This window comes from Trachymyrmex septentrionalis, unplaced genomic scaffold (assembly GCF_001594115.1).
Source record: "Trachymyrmex septentrionalis isolate Tsep2-gDNA-1 unplaced genomic scaffold, Tsep1.0 scaffold20, whole genome shotgun sequence".
Classification (NCBI taxonomy): Eukaryota; Metazoa; Arthropoda; class Insecta; order Hymenoptera; family Formicidae; genus Trachymyrmex; species Trachymyrmex septentrionalis.
The window spans coordinates 4,551,813-4,567,922 of record NW_017305180.1 but is presented as its reverse complement, the minus strand read 5'-3'; the positions used below and the strand labels follow the sequence as shown (position 1 = coordinate 4,567,922).

Sequence of the window (16,110 nt, the reverse complement as noted above, 5' to 3'; positions counted from 1 at the left end):
ATATATATATATCCCGCTTCTTCTTTTATTTTGCGTAAAAAGATAAATAGAAATTATTATATTTTACTCTCAAGTTACACATCAAGCAATACATTTTCCCATGTTCTCTTTCACGATGTAGAAAGAACACAAATAAAAATCTATTATTCAAGATATACAAAATCTTATAAATACAAGCTACTGAATTTTTCAAACTAGTATTGATGAAATTTAATTCAATAGCATTGTATGAAGGCTTCTTTGAAGAAACCAGTCTTCTCTTTTTAGCGATGCACAAAAGACCTTTGTGCAACGTCAGGCCTCTCGCTTCCGTTTTCCAGCCTTTTCTTCCGGGCCGTAGACTCAATCGTTTAATTAATTTCCACGCCAGTCTTTTGCTCCTGCCTTTCTCTCTTCTTGACGTCCCGGGTGCTAGCTCGTCTTTTGAGAAAATCCTTTACCGACATTTCCCGTAAAAAGACGAGACCTTTGTCACACGGCCTTACGAATGCATCTGCGAATATCGCCTAAGTACACCTGGGTACCTTCGTTAGAGCTTCACTGTCTCTCTCTCTGCTTGCTTCTGATTATAATCCAATTCGAAAAAGAAATTGTCAGAAAAAAAAGTTTCTTGGAATCTCGAACTATATTTTCATCACACAATATGATAAGGCCAAAGGCTTAAATAGAACATTAAAATCGTGTGAAATAAAAGCGTAACTAAATATATAAAGATAAAATACATAGTACGTTCTTTATAGTGTCAAAAAATTATCCTCAAAACTAGATTATAAGCGATTATAAGTAGTGTATATTATAACTGCTTTATAACTGCATTAAGAAATTTTACGCTCCTAAATGATCTTTTTTATTTGAAATTGTATGAATGTTTTTTCAAATCTGGCAAATATAATTTTGTATAATATACAACGTCAATCTATCTTCATGATATTGTTTTACATCTATCTTTTATAAATATTATTTTAATGCTTACACAAATATTTTTCTATGTTCATGTTTACATAAACTTATTTTTCTATATTTATATTTATTTATAGATAATTTATTGTGCTGGTCTGTGATAAAAATACGATAGACGTCATTATCCATCCATTGTCCTTTAAGATGCATTCTTTACGCAGAAACATAAAAATATACTTGCATGTATATTGAATGTCAGTTTCCTAATATAATAAAAATTATTTGAAACTGAAACAGAGACTGACAACGCTGAACAATATCAAGATTTTCACAACAGAAATTATTATAAAGAGTCCAATCGCAGCATTTTCAGCAATCTGAAATAGAACCTCCGACCACAAAATATAGAATGTGAGTATACTTAAAAAATTTATAGAGAATCATCTTTCCTTCGTCGACGACAATAAAAACGACAATACGAACGGAATGTAGCAAATTTTAAGAACGAAGATACCTAGTAGCTAGAAATGAAGAAATTAGACGGTACAATGTGCCATATATATCCTGAAATTGTACCAGTTCCTCTTTTTCTGTACTCATTTCCTTTTTGGTCTCATTTCTACACAATAAATTGTTAAACCGCTGCTTGAACAACTGAATGCGCAAATCATCATCCTTCTGCTAATCGGACAATCACCATCGCAAAAGATGCTCCTTTAAGCTCACCCCTTGTAAGGGGTGAATTAATCCGTACTGGTTTTATCGCTGCATCGACAAAGTGCAAAATTGCGGTTCGCGTGCCGCTGATCGCCGTGAAAAGATTAGCAAAACGCGATGGCTTTGCTCAACACAACGAAGAAATGATAAACGTGCTCGAGGAGCATAAAAGCGAATCACATGAGATAATCTATGAAGGAAAAGCTAGCTATATAAGGTATCTATTATGCTCTTTATCCATTCATTCGCATACAATGGAAATGTTCAATCTACGTAGTCTCGGTCAAAAGTACATAAAGCACCTCCACAAATTGATATAAACGTTTTATATCTCAAAAATAAATTAAAAATTAGTTTTATTAAAAATTAATATTTATTTGTATAACATTTCAAGCATTTGATTATTTTTTTTTTTTACAGATTTTATTTCTAAGAAAATGCAAAATATTGAAAATGCTTTACAATACATACTTATGGCTAAGGCTGTATCTTTTTTCGGATTGAGATACCATAACTCAGCGAAAAAATTATCGTTTCGAGTTCCGCAAAAGTGTATTTTGCTTTAAAGAGAAAACTTTAAACTTTCACACACTTTTTATTAAACTATGTCAACTGCTTCACTCCGGAAACTAGATTTTCTACATCAATTTTGCAGGTCCTCACTTTGTCATCCGCCATCAGAAAATTAATAATTCTACTCAATTAATATTAAAGTTTCTTAAAATACAGATTTCAAGTTTTATTTTTGATTTTATAAGCACCTCTCTGTATGATAATTATTTATTCATTATTGCGTTGCAAGCATTAGAAGTTTCTTAAGAAAATGCAATAAATTAAGGATGTTATATTACGGATCAAGATTGTATATTTTTATACGTATGTTATATCGTTCATCATTTTAATTATGTATCATGTAATCATTTTAAATTATGTATATGTATATGCATTTAATTTTGAAATTATAAATTCAATTAAGAAAATCGCAATTTTGTAATAATAAACAGCTATTTTCCAACTTAAAAGTGAAAACTTACTGAAAATGACAATATAATTCCTTCACTTAGATAAACTTTGCTTTTAAATCTTTGATAGAATGAATAAAAGGGTAATAAAACAAAGAATTTCTCGATCAAGGTATTAGCTGATTCTCATTATAAGTTAAAATTATAAAAAATTTTACTACATCAATTTTTCTTAATGCGAAGAAAAAACATCATAAAATTTTTTACAGATGAACGCTAAATTAAATTCGCAAATGGTTGTTTCATACTTACGAAATTCTTTTGAGAGAATAGTTGGGTCTGAAAAATCGTAGCCGCGAACTTCAGTTATAAATAAGTAATTCAAAATATCATGACCGAGCAACGACCGAGTCAGAAATTAAATTGTCGATAAATCGTAAGTAATATTGAGAAATCGATAATTCACTGGGTCAAATTAAGACACACGCATTAAGAAGGCACACAAGAATATCGTGAACTATCAAGGAAATAAAGAGTTTCAAACGTGAATAAATTGTGAAACACGCGAAAAATATCATATTGTTTTAGGGCAAACACACAAAGAATGAGAAAGAAAAAAAAGAGATAAACGAAGAATGACGTCAGATAAACGAAGAATGACGACTTGTGGAAATACACTGAAGAATCACATCGAGAAGATACAGCGAAAATCACATCAAGAAAAGTGCACGACTTTTGTGCAGTTACGGTGCAACGGCAGAAACTCGTGACAGTGAAAAAGACACAGAATGGTAAGAAGATCATCAATCTACATACGCCTAAGAACACCACGAGAAAGAAAAGCAGAGAGAAGAACGCTTCATAAATATATAGCTAAAAATTTTAAAATCTTTTCAATATCGTTTTCGATAATATTTATGTAATTATTTAAATACTGTGTTTTTGGAATAACTTTACTAATTTCTTTTATAAATATTTTTTATACCGGTCTAACATGTTAAAATATTCATAAACTTGACTTCTAGCTTCTATCTTTTTTCTTAGGCATATATAGAGTTTTATCATCCATCATGCACACGTACACACGCGCGCAACAACACACACACACACTTATACAGATCATAAATAAACAAAAACGATTGCACAGATATTATTCAATAGATGCAAATTTGGTCAGCATATCGGTGAACTGATAGCCCTGTTGAATAATATTTTTTTTTTTACACTATAACTGTACAAGGATTATCTACACAATTTCGATGGAAGGGGAAATTCCATAGAAAGAAAAATATAACTCGCGCTCGACATCGATGACTAAATGCGCTTTCGACGTAGCTCGGCTCGCGTACTAATTATCAAAGCGAACTCTCTTTTTCCTTTTTTTCCCTTTCCTTTCATGTCGTCCAGAATATGCCTGATGTATCGGCCCAAATATTCAAAGATAAGTTCATTATCGACAAAAAGCATCCTTTTGAAGCACTAACTTCCCGAGCCGAGCACAGATGTGGATATATACATCTCGTAATAAGTGAGCCGAATATTAAACTATAGGAGATATTAAGCACAAAGGGTCATTTTATATGCACTTTGATTCGAGGAAAGCAACAAAAGGAAAATATGTAAAAATTGGATAAGGTGCACTCCCTAATGAAGAACAAGGAGAGAACGAGAGAGACATTAGAAACGTGAGATCTAATCACATTTTCCTTCAATGTGACCTTCCTTTAATCAGTCACCGGATTTTACTTATGTATAATTATATTCTCTCTCCTTTTCTCCTTGCCTTTTCTTGCCGTGCAAGGCAGTTCACTGTGATAGAATAATATCTCTTTCACAGCGCATAATTCTTATGCAAGTTTAGATGTAACACGTCACATGCGCGCATACACACACACACACACACACACACACACACACACACACAGAGCCACATGTGAATCGTCTCCTGCTGACAGAGAGACGCAGTTAATGCGCACAAAAGCCACCTAACAGACTATACAATATCAGTGCAAAATCCACGTCGAAGGATGTACCGTGTACATAATTAAAAGCGCCGCTAATCGCATTAGCAGATACGTCGGAACGCGAGCGAACAGGCAGGGCAATTGTCCGCTGCGACGTTCATCTGCGATCGTTGTTAACGCGATTAATCGGATTTCTAGCATCCACCTGTGATGAAGATACGGCGCAGAAATATTTACAGCGAGTATTATTTACAAAAGGAGAGAGAGAGCAAGAGATAGACCAAGAAATACTATACAGGAATACAATACGAAGACAAAGCAACACCACGCTGGGCCAAGAAAACAGAAAGAAAAAGAAAAATGTGGTAACTAGTGTACTGTACATTGTATAGCTGTATGTGTGTGTGTGTGTATGTGTGTGTGTATGTTTTATATAGTGTGCACGTGTCATCTTCATTACTGTTTCATAACTGTTTCTGAAAAAAAAAATATATCTCTGAGTGTGTGGATTGCGTGTTTGAGTCTGAGATGTGCGTTTTCATTGATTTCATTTTCTTTTTCGTTCATCATATGATACCTTGGCACTTCATGCCCTGGTGGATGACACCATAGAGAAGACTACCGCAGTGGTCACAGAAGGTGGGGCTGTTGTAGGTGTGTTGCTTGAATTGGTGCTTCGTCCGCGTGTCCTGCGTTATTACACCATTACACCGTGCACACACACGTAGACTTTTGGGCTTAATGATGATGACGAGAAGGAAGGGAATTGTGATTGTGGTGACGTAATGATAACGGTAGGAATAAATCGGCCAGATCGCTGAATTTCCCAGTTCAGTTAAGCATAATGCGATACGTTTAAGGTCAAACAATTACCAACTGATCTAGTGAAATTTAAAACTTATCGAATAAAAAATTTCTCACTGAAATCAGTTCACTAACTCTATTATAGGCTAATCATTTCAAGCGAGATTGAACTCAGTCTAATTACTGAAAAGAACATTAATGTTTATCTATCTTTCGAATCTGGAGAACTTAGAATATATTTTAAAAGTTTTTAATAAATGTGATAGATTTTCATCACTCGTTTATCAGTTATTTTGTTCAATGTCTGGTTTTTAACATTTGATTGTCAAGCTACAGATTTTGGCATTAAGTCCTGGAAAGCCTAAAATCAAGAAGTGTTTTAAATAAGTTATATACATATATATTTACCACTAATAATATATTTTTTAATTTTATGATCTGAAAGTGTTAAAAAAATTTCCTAATAGTAAAATAGTTACTCAATTCTCTTTATTTTATTTAAATCTTCTTATATATATTTCTTATTATTTAGAAGTTATTTTGCGTTAAATGTAAACATACCGGAAAAAACTCGTTTTTTAAAAAACCTTACAATTGCAAAAAAAATTTAATCTTTTTATTCAAATTTCATTAGCATATTACATAAGAAATAATAGTCAACATATAAAAATTTAAATTTTACAATCCAATTTTTTTGTGAAATTTTTTCAAATGGTAATTTTTTTATAATTTATTTTTATATTATTCCAATCAACATCAAAAATGAAACAGAAAAATATATAAGAGAAAGAATCTTATATTTAATCGAAGCGAATCTCTCTCTCTCTCTCTCTCTCTCTCTCTCTCTCTTCGTGCTTAATAATATTCATATGTAAATTTTCAAATACATTTTTCATAATAAATTTTTTAAGCGTTTCAAAATGTTTTGCATTATGCATATTGGATTAATCAATAATTTATGATATTATTTAAACCTCATTTTATGATAACATTTTAAATCGAATCGGTGCGCAGTTTATACTGTTTATAAAACTGAAAAATGTATTAAAAAATGTACATATGAACATTAACATCAAAATTCGCTTCGACCGAAAAAAATATAGGATTCTTCTTGCTAGTCCATTTTTCACTTAATAAATAAATACATATATTTTTATAATAAATAAAAAAATATATTTCGAAATTTTATTTGAAAGACTACTGATAGTTGATTTTCACGTGAAATGCCGTCCTTTAAGTAGTGCTTACGCAGTTATTGTTACTGTATACTTAAATGTTTAAGCAGATTAAAATAAGAAATGTTCTCTAAAATCGAAAGATTAAGTGTTGTAACTACGTTAAAACAAACTTTAATAAAACAAAGCATCGTTCTTCAAATTGAAAAGATTAGTCTTTCAAAGTTCATTAAACTTGCTCAAGCTTTAAACATTTTCTTATAAAAAGAAGTTTTCTAATCCAGTTTAGTCTTGCTTGAAAATAAAGTACTACTTTAGAAAGATCTGTAAGCTCTTCAAAGCTTGGCGATCGAGCATGTTTCTTTGACTTCCCGTTAGTATTAGTTAGTTATTGTAGTTATGTTAACGATCAAATATCATGTTCGAGGCTGACAATGATTTAAATTATCGACAGTGTTTCTCGAAGCTGCAATACAAAATTACGCAACGGCGCAGTCTTAAAACCAAACAGGATTAAATAACAGTGTTCTGATTAAACAACAGCCTATAACCAGCGTTTCTCATAATTTCCCGAAGTCGGCTACTGCCGGTTGTTTCCTAAATAATGTTCGAGGATAGGATAGCGGAAATCGAAACAAACTCGCAGGAAGTTTCGTGGGGTTTGGCGGTTGTCGTAAATCCGGCATGCAACCAGTGCATTAAGCCTTCCGATGCTTCTGGCCACCGCGGAAACGGGTGCTTCCGCTTCGCCAGGCGAGAAGTTTCGCCGGTCGAGGCGCAAATTCGATTAGTCCGTTCCTCGGTAGTTCATTATTAGCAACCACCTTGCTATTAGAAATTACAAGGCTGTCCAGTCGAAGCATTATCAAATGGAAAGTACTGTCACCGTTTCTCGACAGAAACGCAGAGTGGAGGCTGAGAAATGTTAAATCACCCTGACAGTTATGTGTGCAATATAATCACTTACTGATAAAGAGGTGTCGTTTTCTTAAATAAAATCTGGGCTTCATCACATATATATATATATCATCTATTCTTATTTTCAATTTTAACAAAAATAATAAGCAGATCAAGAAACAAATTATAACGTCGTGAATATAATTGATAAATATCTATTTCCTATATAATTTTAATATATTCTTCATACAATCGTAATGAAAAAATAATTCACGTTCAATAAATAAACAATATTAAACAAAGTGTCTTTAACACCGTAACGTAAATACTCAATTGAAAAATAAAAGCTTTATACGTCTGAGCTTAGTGCTTAATTTAATGTAAATTTTATACATATATCCAATCCTGCAAACTATGCGCTGAAATCGATATTCAGTCTTGATACACAATTGTAAATAAATTTCCGTGCGCAGTTTGCAGAATTGGATTTACAAAATGTTATATAAAATTCGCACTGAATTATTTAAACTCTAGATAATACTTAGCTCAGACTTTTATTTCCTAATTAAAATAAATGAACATTATAAATAGTTTAATGTCAATATTGCACGAGATATTTTTATTGTATTATATAATAATATACTAAATATCAATATTTTCGATATTGACAAATTTTCGAAATTGCCTCATCCAAGCATTATTAAAAAATTAATAACTATCTATAGTTATGTAAAAATAACTCATAAAGAACTAAAATCTCTTTCTCTTAAATGAAGATTCGGTTTTATAAAAGTTCGATTCAAATGTGTGCATTGCAATAGATTCACAAAGTAATATGACATATCGTGAAACGTTAGTGCACTATTATCATTCAATAAAGCTGATAATATATGTTATTATACACACACATATATATATTGTAGGAACACTTCACAGATTTTATTCCTACGTTAACTGCGCGACTTATACAGAAAGAATAAAGAAAAAGAAGCTATCCTCGCTCACATGCGCGCGCTTTTCTCCTTTGTTGCAGCCTGTGTCCAACAATGAAAATGCATTATGCGCCTTATATGGGGAAATCCACGATCGCCGATATTCGCGCGGATCAATAGACGTGGAAAGGATTACCTTTGAAGCGCAGAAGCATAGAAGGAAGGACAAGAAGTCAGCGCCCAGGATCAAAAGGAAATAGCGGGAACTCTCGATTAGTTCATTGGAAACACCCAAAGATAAGTAAAACTTTTTCCTAACGCGACGAAGGGAAAACGTTTACGACTCGAATATTAAAATCTTCTTTGATATCACCTTTAAAAGTTTCATAATTGTCTAAAGTAAATGACAACGTCCAGAACATCCTCTCACATCATCCTTAGGTCGACGTTCTTAACTGTAGGGGAGAAACGTGGGATGTATTTAACCCTGTGTTAACAAACAATTTAAACTTTACTTTTTTCTAATATTAATGTTCTCGATTAAACTTTGGCGTCGTAGAGCTAAAATAACTATAGGGGTTGAGGTTAAACTTCTGAGGATGCAACGTATATCCCACGTTACTCATTTTTTCGATTATTTATTCGATCAAAGAAGAAAGGTATATATTTTACTATCAGGGAAAGTTTTATACTTTTTTACTGTTCCCTCAGTGATTGAATGGTGTGAAGAAGATGCAACTCTGTTTTTACGAGGGGAAATTGTTTCGAGCCGGAAACGTTTTGCCCTCCCAGACGAATACATCGGGAACAATGTTACCCGATGTATTGTTCGCTTGTATACATTTGTTTTGATAATCGTTACGCAGCTTACAAGCGTGATTAAATGAAGCGCAAAAGGACGCGGTGGCTTAGGCCAATAGGCAGTGAGCACGGTGCGAGACAAATATGAGAAAAGAAGCTTTTAGCCCCCGGGTATGGTTTCTACCCTTTCTTTCTTTTTACTCTAGCCAAGGATCCTCTTACTTCATTCCTCTTATCTCTTAGTGTTCTAATCTCGTTAATCCATTGTTTCTTTAAACAACGCTAAGTTTTACTAGCCAAGAGATGAAAAGGATACTACGGCTATCCAGTGCGATAAATTTCTATGTTCTTACAGAAACATTGCTTTCCGTATCTCGGCAGTAAAGAAACTCGAAGATAGCTTACCGAACGGTGCCATGTATAATACCCTTATCTTGATATTTTTATCCCCTTAATACTGAAATTTTTATACCAGCACAAAAGTTGTAATAAACTAATTGTTTTTTTAATTAACAAATAAAGATGCTGAAATATTTATTAATAGATACTAGCAACTTAATTCAAACATAGTAAACAAAAATGAATAAAAAGTCACAAAGAAAGAAATGTATTTAAAACCTACAGCAAATACACCTAATTAAAAATATATCTTATTGTTAAATTCATAACCTTTTTTTTTTATTTTCCTATTCTCATCTATATATCAAAATATAAATATTGTATCTCAATATTTATATTTTTATGCAATTGTTAATTATGTACCTACTAATTATCATAATTTTCGAGGATCTTTTTGTACATTTATAATTTTAACAAGTGTACTATCTAACAGGGCAAATTTTCCTTGCAAATGACGCTGCGAATGTCTGCAACGTTGCAATTTTCAAAAGACTGTACTCTAGTGATTTTGTAACCTAATTAGTTCGCTTCTTCTAATGCACGTCAGATTAATAAAGGCTACCTTCTTATGGGCAGATTGACTGAACGAATTACTGACGCGCGCTACGTATACGTTATTATTATCCATTTACAAGGTGACGGCGTGCGATTTATCGCAGCCTTCGAAAATGACCTCGATATTGATTATATGTACTGCCACCCTTCCCCAACCCTTTAGCACCTTACGAGGATGAGACAGTTTCACACGTGTTTAGCGGCTGTGCAGCAGCCAATTAGCGCACACTCAGTTGAACGCCACGCTTGTGAAACGCCGTCACGTACCTCATTCTCCCACGTTCACACGCGGAACTTGACTCTCTTTTGCGGTTCAAACTAATGTAATGAAAATTCCACCGTCATGTACTCGCGCGCGCATTCCTTCTTTTTTTTTTTTTATTTTATTACTGTCGCTCGAATGTAGTTCAAGGGTTATAATATATAGGTATAGAAGGAATTCGAGTATTCCGTCAACTTTAACTTTTTACAATTAATAACTTTTTTTTAGTAAAAATTATGATTGTAAATAGAGTCAAAAATTAAGAAAATAATGGACAATGAGAGAACAAAAAGAATATATACATAAAGAAAAAAATTCAGTTTTATCATTCGCTATTCTTTTTATAAATAGTAACTCTTTTAGCGATGAATTATCATTTCTATTTTTTTCACAACATGAATTATGTTATAATAACATAATTACATTATAATTAATAATTACATTACTTTATTATTTTATCATAATTCTGTTATAAAAAGTTTCAAAATCTCAATCTCAAGGAGAATTAATAATTTTATCAATCACAAGTTTTCAACATCATAAATAACTTTGTCGCACATTTGTTGTTAGATTATAATATTTTATAAAGGTTAAGGTATCAGTTTTAAAGCAACATTGTTATGCGAATTTGATTTTCTATCATTTACAAAAGTCAATATTTAATCTGCGACGTTTTACACAGAAAATATATCATCTATAACCAAACCAAGAATTTTTAGTGGCTTCCCTTTATTAAAATGATATATTAATATTTAATGTATCTTGAACGTGCCCGCCTTTTTACGAAACACTCAACTTTTTGATATTCAAAGAGCTGCGATGATGAATTACGTGCTTACTCGAGGCATGAAGCTTTAAAAGCTGACATGTCAAACAGTTATTTGACTCTCCTGACCAGTTTGACCAACCCTCAAGCTACTCTCGGTGACCTATTTCTGGTACAAAGAGACTTCTGTTATACTTCTGACGTTTTGACTCGTCCTCGGACTACCGTTTTATAGTGCAATAATATAATATAAAACTTAATCAAAAAACAACTTTTGTGTAAGAAGACAAATTAATATTGGATACAAAAATTCAAAAACTCAGGAGAATAGAAGAAACATATAACTGAAAGATTGTTTGATATTATTAAAAACAAACTTTACTTAAACTTTCGTTTCTTTCAACTCAATGCGTACCAAACAACACGCATGTTAAAAAACGAGACATAAAATGTCTTAAAGACGTCTACTGAGATCACAGCAGATTTTTTTATAGTTCCGGACTATAAAAATCTGAAAAAATTCTTGTATACTTAAGAAACTTTTTTAACAAGTTTTTATCACAATAGAAGCCGGATTGTATTTTATTTATGTTTTATAAATTTAAATGTAATAGTATTTAAGGATACGATTTTTATTTGTCCTTGCAACGAAATAAATAACTGGATTCTGGCGTCTTTACACATAATCTACACATAATCTTAACATTACTATAATTTTTTTAAAAGGCAATAACAAATATCCTGCAGTTTATTATTTTTTTAAATTCATAATTGAAAATTCGGCTGTGCCTTAAAAAACCAAGCATTGTTGGTAATGGTTTAGTATTAATACTCAAAGAAAAAATTTTTTCATAAAATATATGAAGTTAATAAAATAAAAGAAATGAAAAATAAAAAATTATGGTAAAAATATAGTTTATAAATATATATATTTAACAAATGATTTATCTACTATAGAGAGAATACTAGATTAGTTCTTAAATTTCATATATAATTCAACTTACATTTATCAAGTCTTTGAACTACATGAATTACATTTTTATAGGAAATTTCATATGAAATCTATATTCAGAAATTCATACTCATCGAAAGCTGTGAAAGAGAAAGCCTTGGCTGAGGACAAAAAGAAGAAAAGGCAAAATAGTCTGCGCGTTAAGAAAGATGTGAAGAGAAAAGAGTATTCGGCATTAAATATAACATCGGTACTTACATCCGAGTCAGCTCCTTTGTCGGCCCCCGGACATGTGAAGGTCACGTATTCGTGACATCGTTTATGAACGACGAAACTACAGACTGAAACACAAGCGAAACGGTTCCTAGTTTTCCTTTTCAAGGACACCTTGGACAAATAGTAAAACCGATGAGATCTGTCTGACTTTCTTACCTTGGCACTGATATCCCTGTTTCCCGAAGCCCCTGCAACAAGAAACGGGACAAACTCGTTAATGGATATTTTGCATAAATAAAAAAAAATCAATTATGTGTCATAGGCAACACACACACACACACACACACACACACAATTCATATTTACAAATGTAAACAAAAAATATCTGAAAGTTTTATAGATACCGCTTATAAATTGGATAAACTAAAATATGTCACGGTAATTTTAAAAATTTATCTTAGAAATATATAGAAATTGTTAGCATTATCAATCATCGCATAATAAGAGAATCCATTAAAGCAAGTTAATTATACGTAAAGCATATAGTATAGCCCAGGATAGGGGCCTTATAATACAATCCATAGTCCCATACAGCAGAAATGTTCAAAATACATCATAGGGATATCACATATCTCAAATATATCTTTAGGATACCCCTATGCTGTATTTTGGACATATCGACTGTGTGGGAAGGTAACCGGACTCTATACAGTTTAGTACTCAATATTATATAATAGTCCTATTCGCTGTTTGTAGTTAATTACACAGTAAATTTAACAGAGCATTTAAGTTGTGCAGGCGATTCGTCTGACAATTGCATCACTTTATTGCTCAGTTTGTTTATTCTGTTATTATTCAGCAAAGCAAAATGTAGAACGGCGTGGTCGTGATGTAACATTTCGTGGGTGAGTAATTGCTTTCTAACTAGCAAGAGATGGTTATTAATTTCTTAGATCATTATATTGTAGCTCTGTTATTAATTTTTTAGATCATTATATTGTAGCTCTGTATTTACATTTTATAATGTTATATTTAGTCTATATTTTTTTCTCATAACTTTTGTTTAATAATTAAAGAAAGGAAACTTTTTGTAAGGTAAAGCCAATTATATGACTAATCTAGAGGTATACTCTGACAATACATCATTGTAACATTTTTTTTTATATTTGTTATTCAAGTTATTCCAGACCATGGATTCAAATTCATCTACAATACAAAACGTGGAAATAATTATAAATAAACAAAAAATAGATAGGCCAATTATTTGAAAAAGTAGTTCTTATGTACTCTTATAAATGTCAATAAAAATATCAATAAACAATCAATATGTTAGTAAATGTATAATCCTATAAAAGTACTGGAACACTTTATTTTCCATTTTTCTAATGTTATTTTAACAAAAAAGAGGGAAACATACTTAAGTCAAAATGGGTACGTACGACTTAAATGCTACTTTGTCTTAAAAGTGGTATCCACGTAAATATTTGAATACACTCATATAATCAATGTTTAGAAATATTTTCCCTTTTGAATCTATCAGTTTTCAATTTTGCTCAGCAAAAATCGCAAATTTTATTCTAATTCAAACATATAATATATGTATATATAAATCAAAGTAACACATCAATTAAATATAATAAAGCAAATAAGTATATTTATAGAGTTTTCAGATTTGTACTAATAAAAACTAAAATAGATATTACATTCAGTATTATAAGACAAAATTTGACACATTACAGCTGTAGAATACAATATAATTTTCCTCTCGCGAATTCTCGGTGGAACAGTAATTGCACGAGCGATTTATGTCCCAAGGAAGAGTTCGCGTGATCATCGTCAACTTTGCCAAAATAATTTTAACGTCACCCAAGTGCCTCGAATTAAATGTAGTTTCTAATACATAACGCGATACTTATAGCATCGTGTACAGTAACAAGATTATGAGTGGTTATCAATTAGTCACGGATTATATTTGCATTTCGTGACAATTCTGTAATTCCCATTTTTCGGTAGGTAGAATAAAACTGACGCAGATATTATTTCCACAAATTACAAAGATGTAAATTTAAATATATCATTAGTAACACAATAAAAAGAACATTATAATTATTATTAATTGTACAAATTTTACCCTAAAATGTAAATTTAGTCAATTTTGAGAGAAAAGAGTTACTTATAAAAGGAAGAAAAAACAAGAGAAACTTTACAATATTAAAAAATAAAATTTAATATATCCGGAAAAATTATTGTTTCATACATATGATAAATCTGAATAAATCTGAAAAGAAAAAGATTTTGTTGTATAATATATTAATATATATATACTTTGTATATATTGAAAAAAGAAGTGTTTAATTTTAAGATATTAAAATGTTTTATTCTCGTCTCCATTTTTTAAACATGGAGACAAGAATAAAACATTACTTTTTACTTTAGTATATATTTTATATAATTTTTTTTAGTTTCTACTTTTTCTCAGTTGAACTCTTCGATTATTTTAATATCTCAATCGACTTCAGAGCTTTTGCGATATTAATAATCACATCACGTGGTAGTGTAAGTAATTCATTTCTGTCGCTACCATCGGGCTCGTTAATTAGCACAAGCATCCTTTCACGTAAATACGGTTATTAAAAGTTTAAGCTCTCCTAAAATTTAATAGCTCATTCACCGTGCGTCGAAGTGTTTGAACGAACAATAAAGCAGAGATAAGTGTTAGAGAAAGTCACGAGTGTCTCCCCCCCCCCTTTCTCTCTCTCTTCGCCCTATATGATAGATTCCCTAATCTACGTTAAAGCGAAGCCTCTATAGATGATAACAGTCACCGATTAATACTCATGGCAAAACTTTAGCTTCTCAAAATGATGATTTCATTGCTCTAGAGCGCGCACTCTCTCTCACTCTCTTCCCCCCTGTCTGTATTTTTCAAGATAGACTACCTTAAGTTTCATGATTTCTCGGTGCTAAAGAAACACATTTCTTTCATGAGAATCATCAATCATGATTCAAACTTCCTGTAAAAAGAGTTTTTATCCAATCATACGGAAAACGGAATTTTAATAGCACTTCACATTCCTCTCGATTTCTCCTGATTCGATGTTGATTCGGAATTCCATTTTTTCCTTAATCTCATGATTTCAATATAGATATATATTTATTTTTAATAAAATGCCCCTATCGGGGCATAGTAGAACAAATCATTTTGGAATTGAATAGTAAATAGTAATTGAAAAAAATTGGCAAGTAAAAAGAGATGATTTGTAGATATCATTTTTTAAAATCATTTTTATGTTTAAAAAGATTTTAACATTTTTCGTGCTAAAGCTAGTAATGTACTGTAGAGAATTTTGTGAAGCTTTTTTTTTTATTGATAAAATTATTTATAATACATCAAAAAAAAAATATTACAATTTCGATATTGTAATAATATTTGCGCAAAAATATTCTCGTTCGGCTGGATTCAAATAAATCATTGCAAGAATTTTATTCTACTAAATATTTATTACAATAACATATATTTCACTATAATCGCGCGCTTTTTGAACAACCATTATAAATTTGTAAGTAGGTAATGTATAGGTTTATTCCGGATCGCGCAATAACAACTTCGTACAATCTGTACCGTACACATTTTCTGCAACAGCTACGCACGATCCTATGGCACACACTATACGTATAAATATTTACAGTGTCAAGTAGACGCGCTAGTCACCTGGTCTTTCCAAGTTCAATTTCTCGCTTGAAGCTCTATGTATGGACGGATTACATCGTGACTATATTTCAACGTCGAATATTGTAGTATATTAAG

At 31.5% G+C, this 16,110-nt stretch overlaps 1 protein-coding gene across 2 annotated transcripts in view; it reads right to left on the bottom strand.

Moving 5' to 3' along the window:
* The window catches only part of LOC108747795 (protein kinase C, brain isozyme), a 66,248-nt gene that overhangs the window by 16,190 nt on the left and 33,948 nt on the right, over positions 1-16,110 (bottom strand). The window contains exons 3-5 of one of the 2 annotated variants that reach the window (XM_018485574.1): positions 12,519-12,550; positions 12,345-12,427; positions 5,121-5,232 (exon numbers count right to left, since the gene is read on the bottom strand). In XM_018485574.1, the coding sequence (XP_018341076.1) occupies positions 5,121-5,232; positions 12,345-12,427; positions 12,519-12,550 (227 nt within the window). The remainder of the gene's footprint in view (positions 1-5,120; positions 5,233-12,344; positions 12,428-12,518; positions 12,551-16,110) is intronic. The other variant, XM_018485575.1, reaches the window with a different exon arrangement.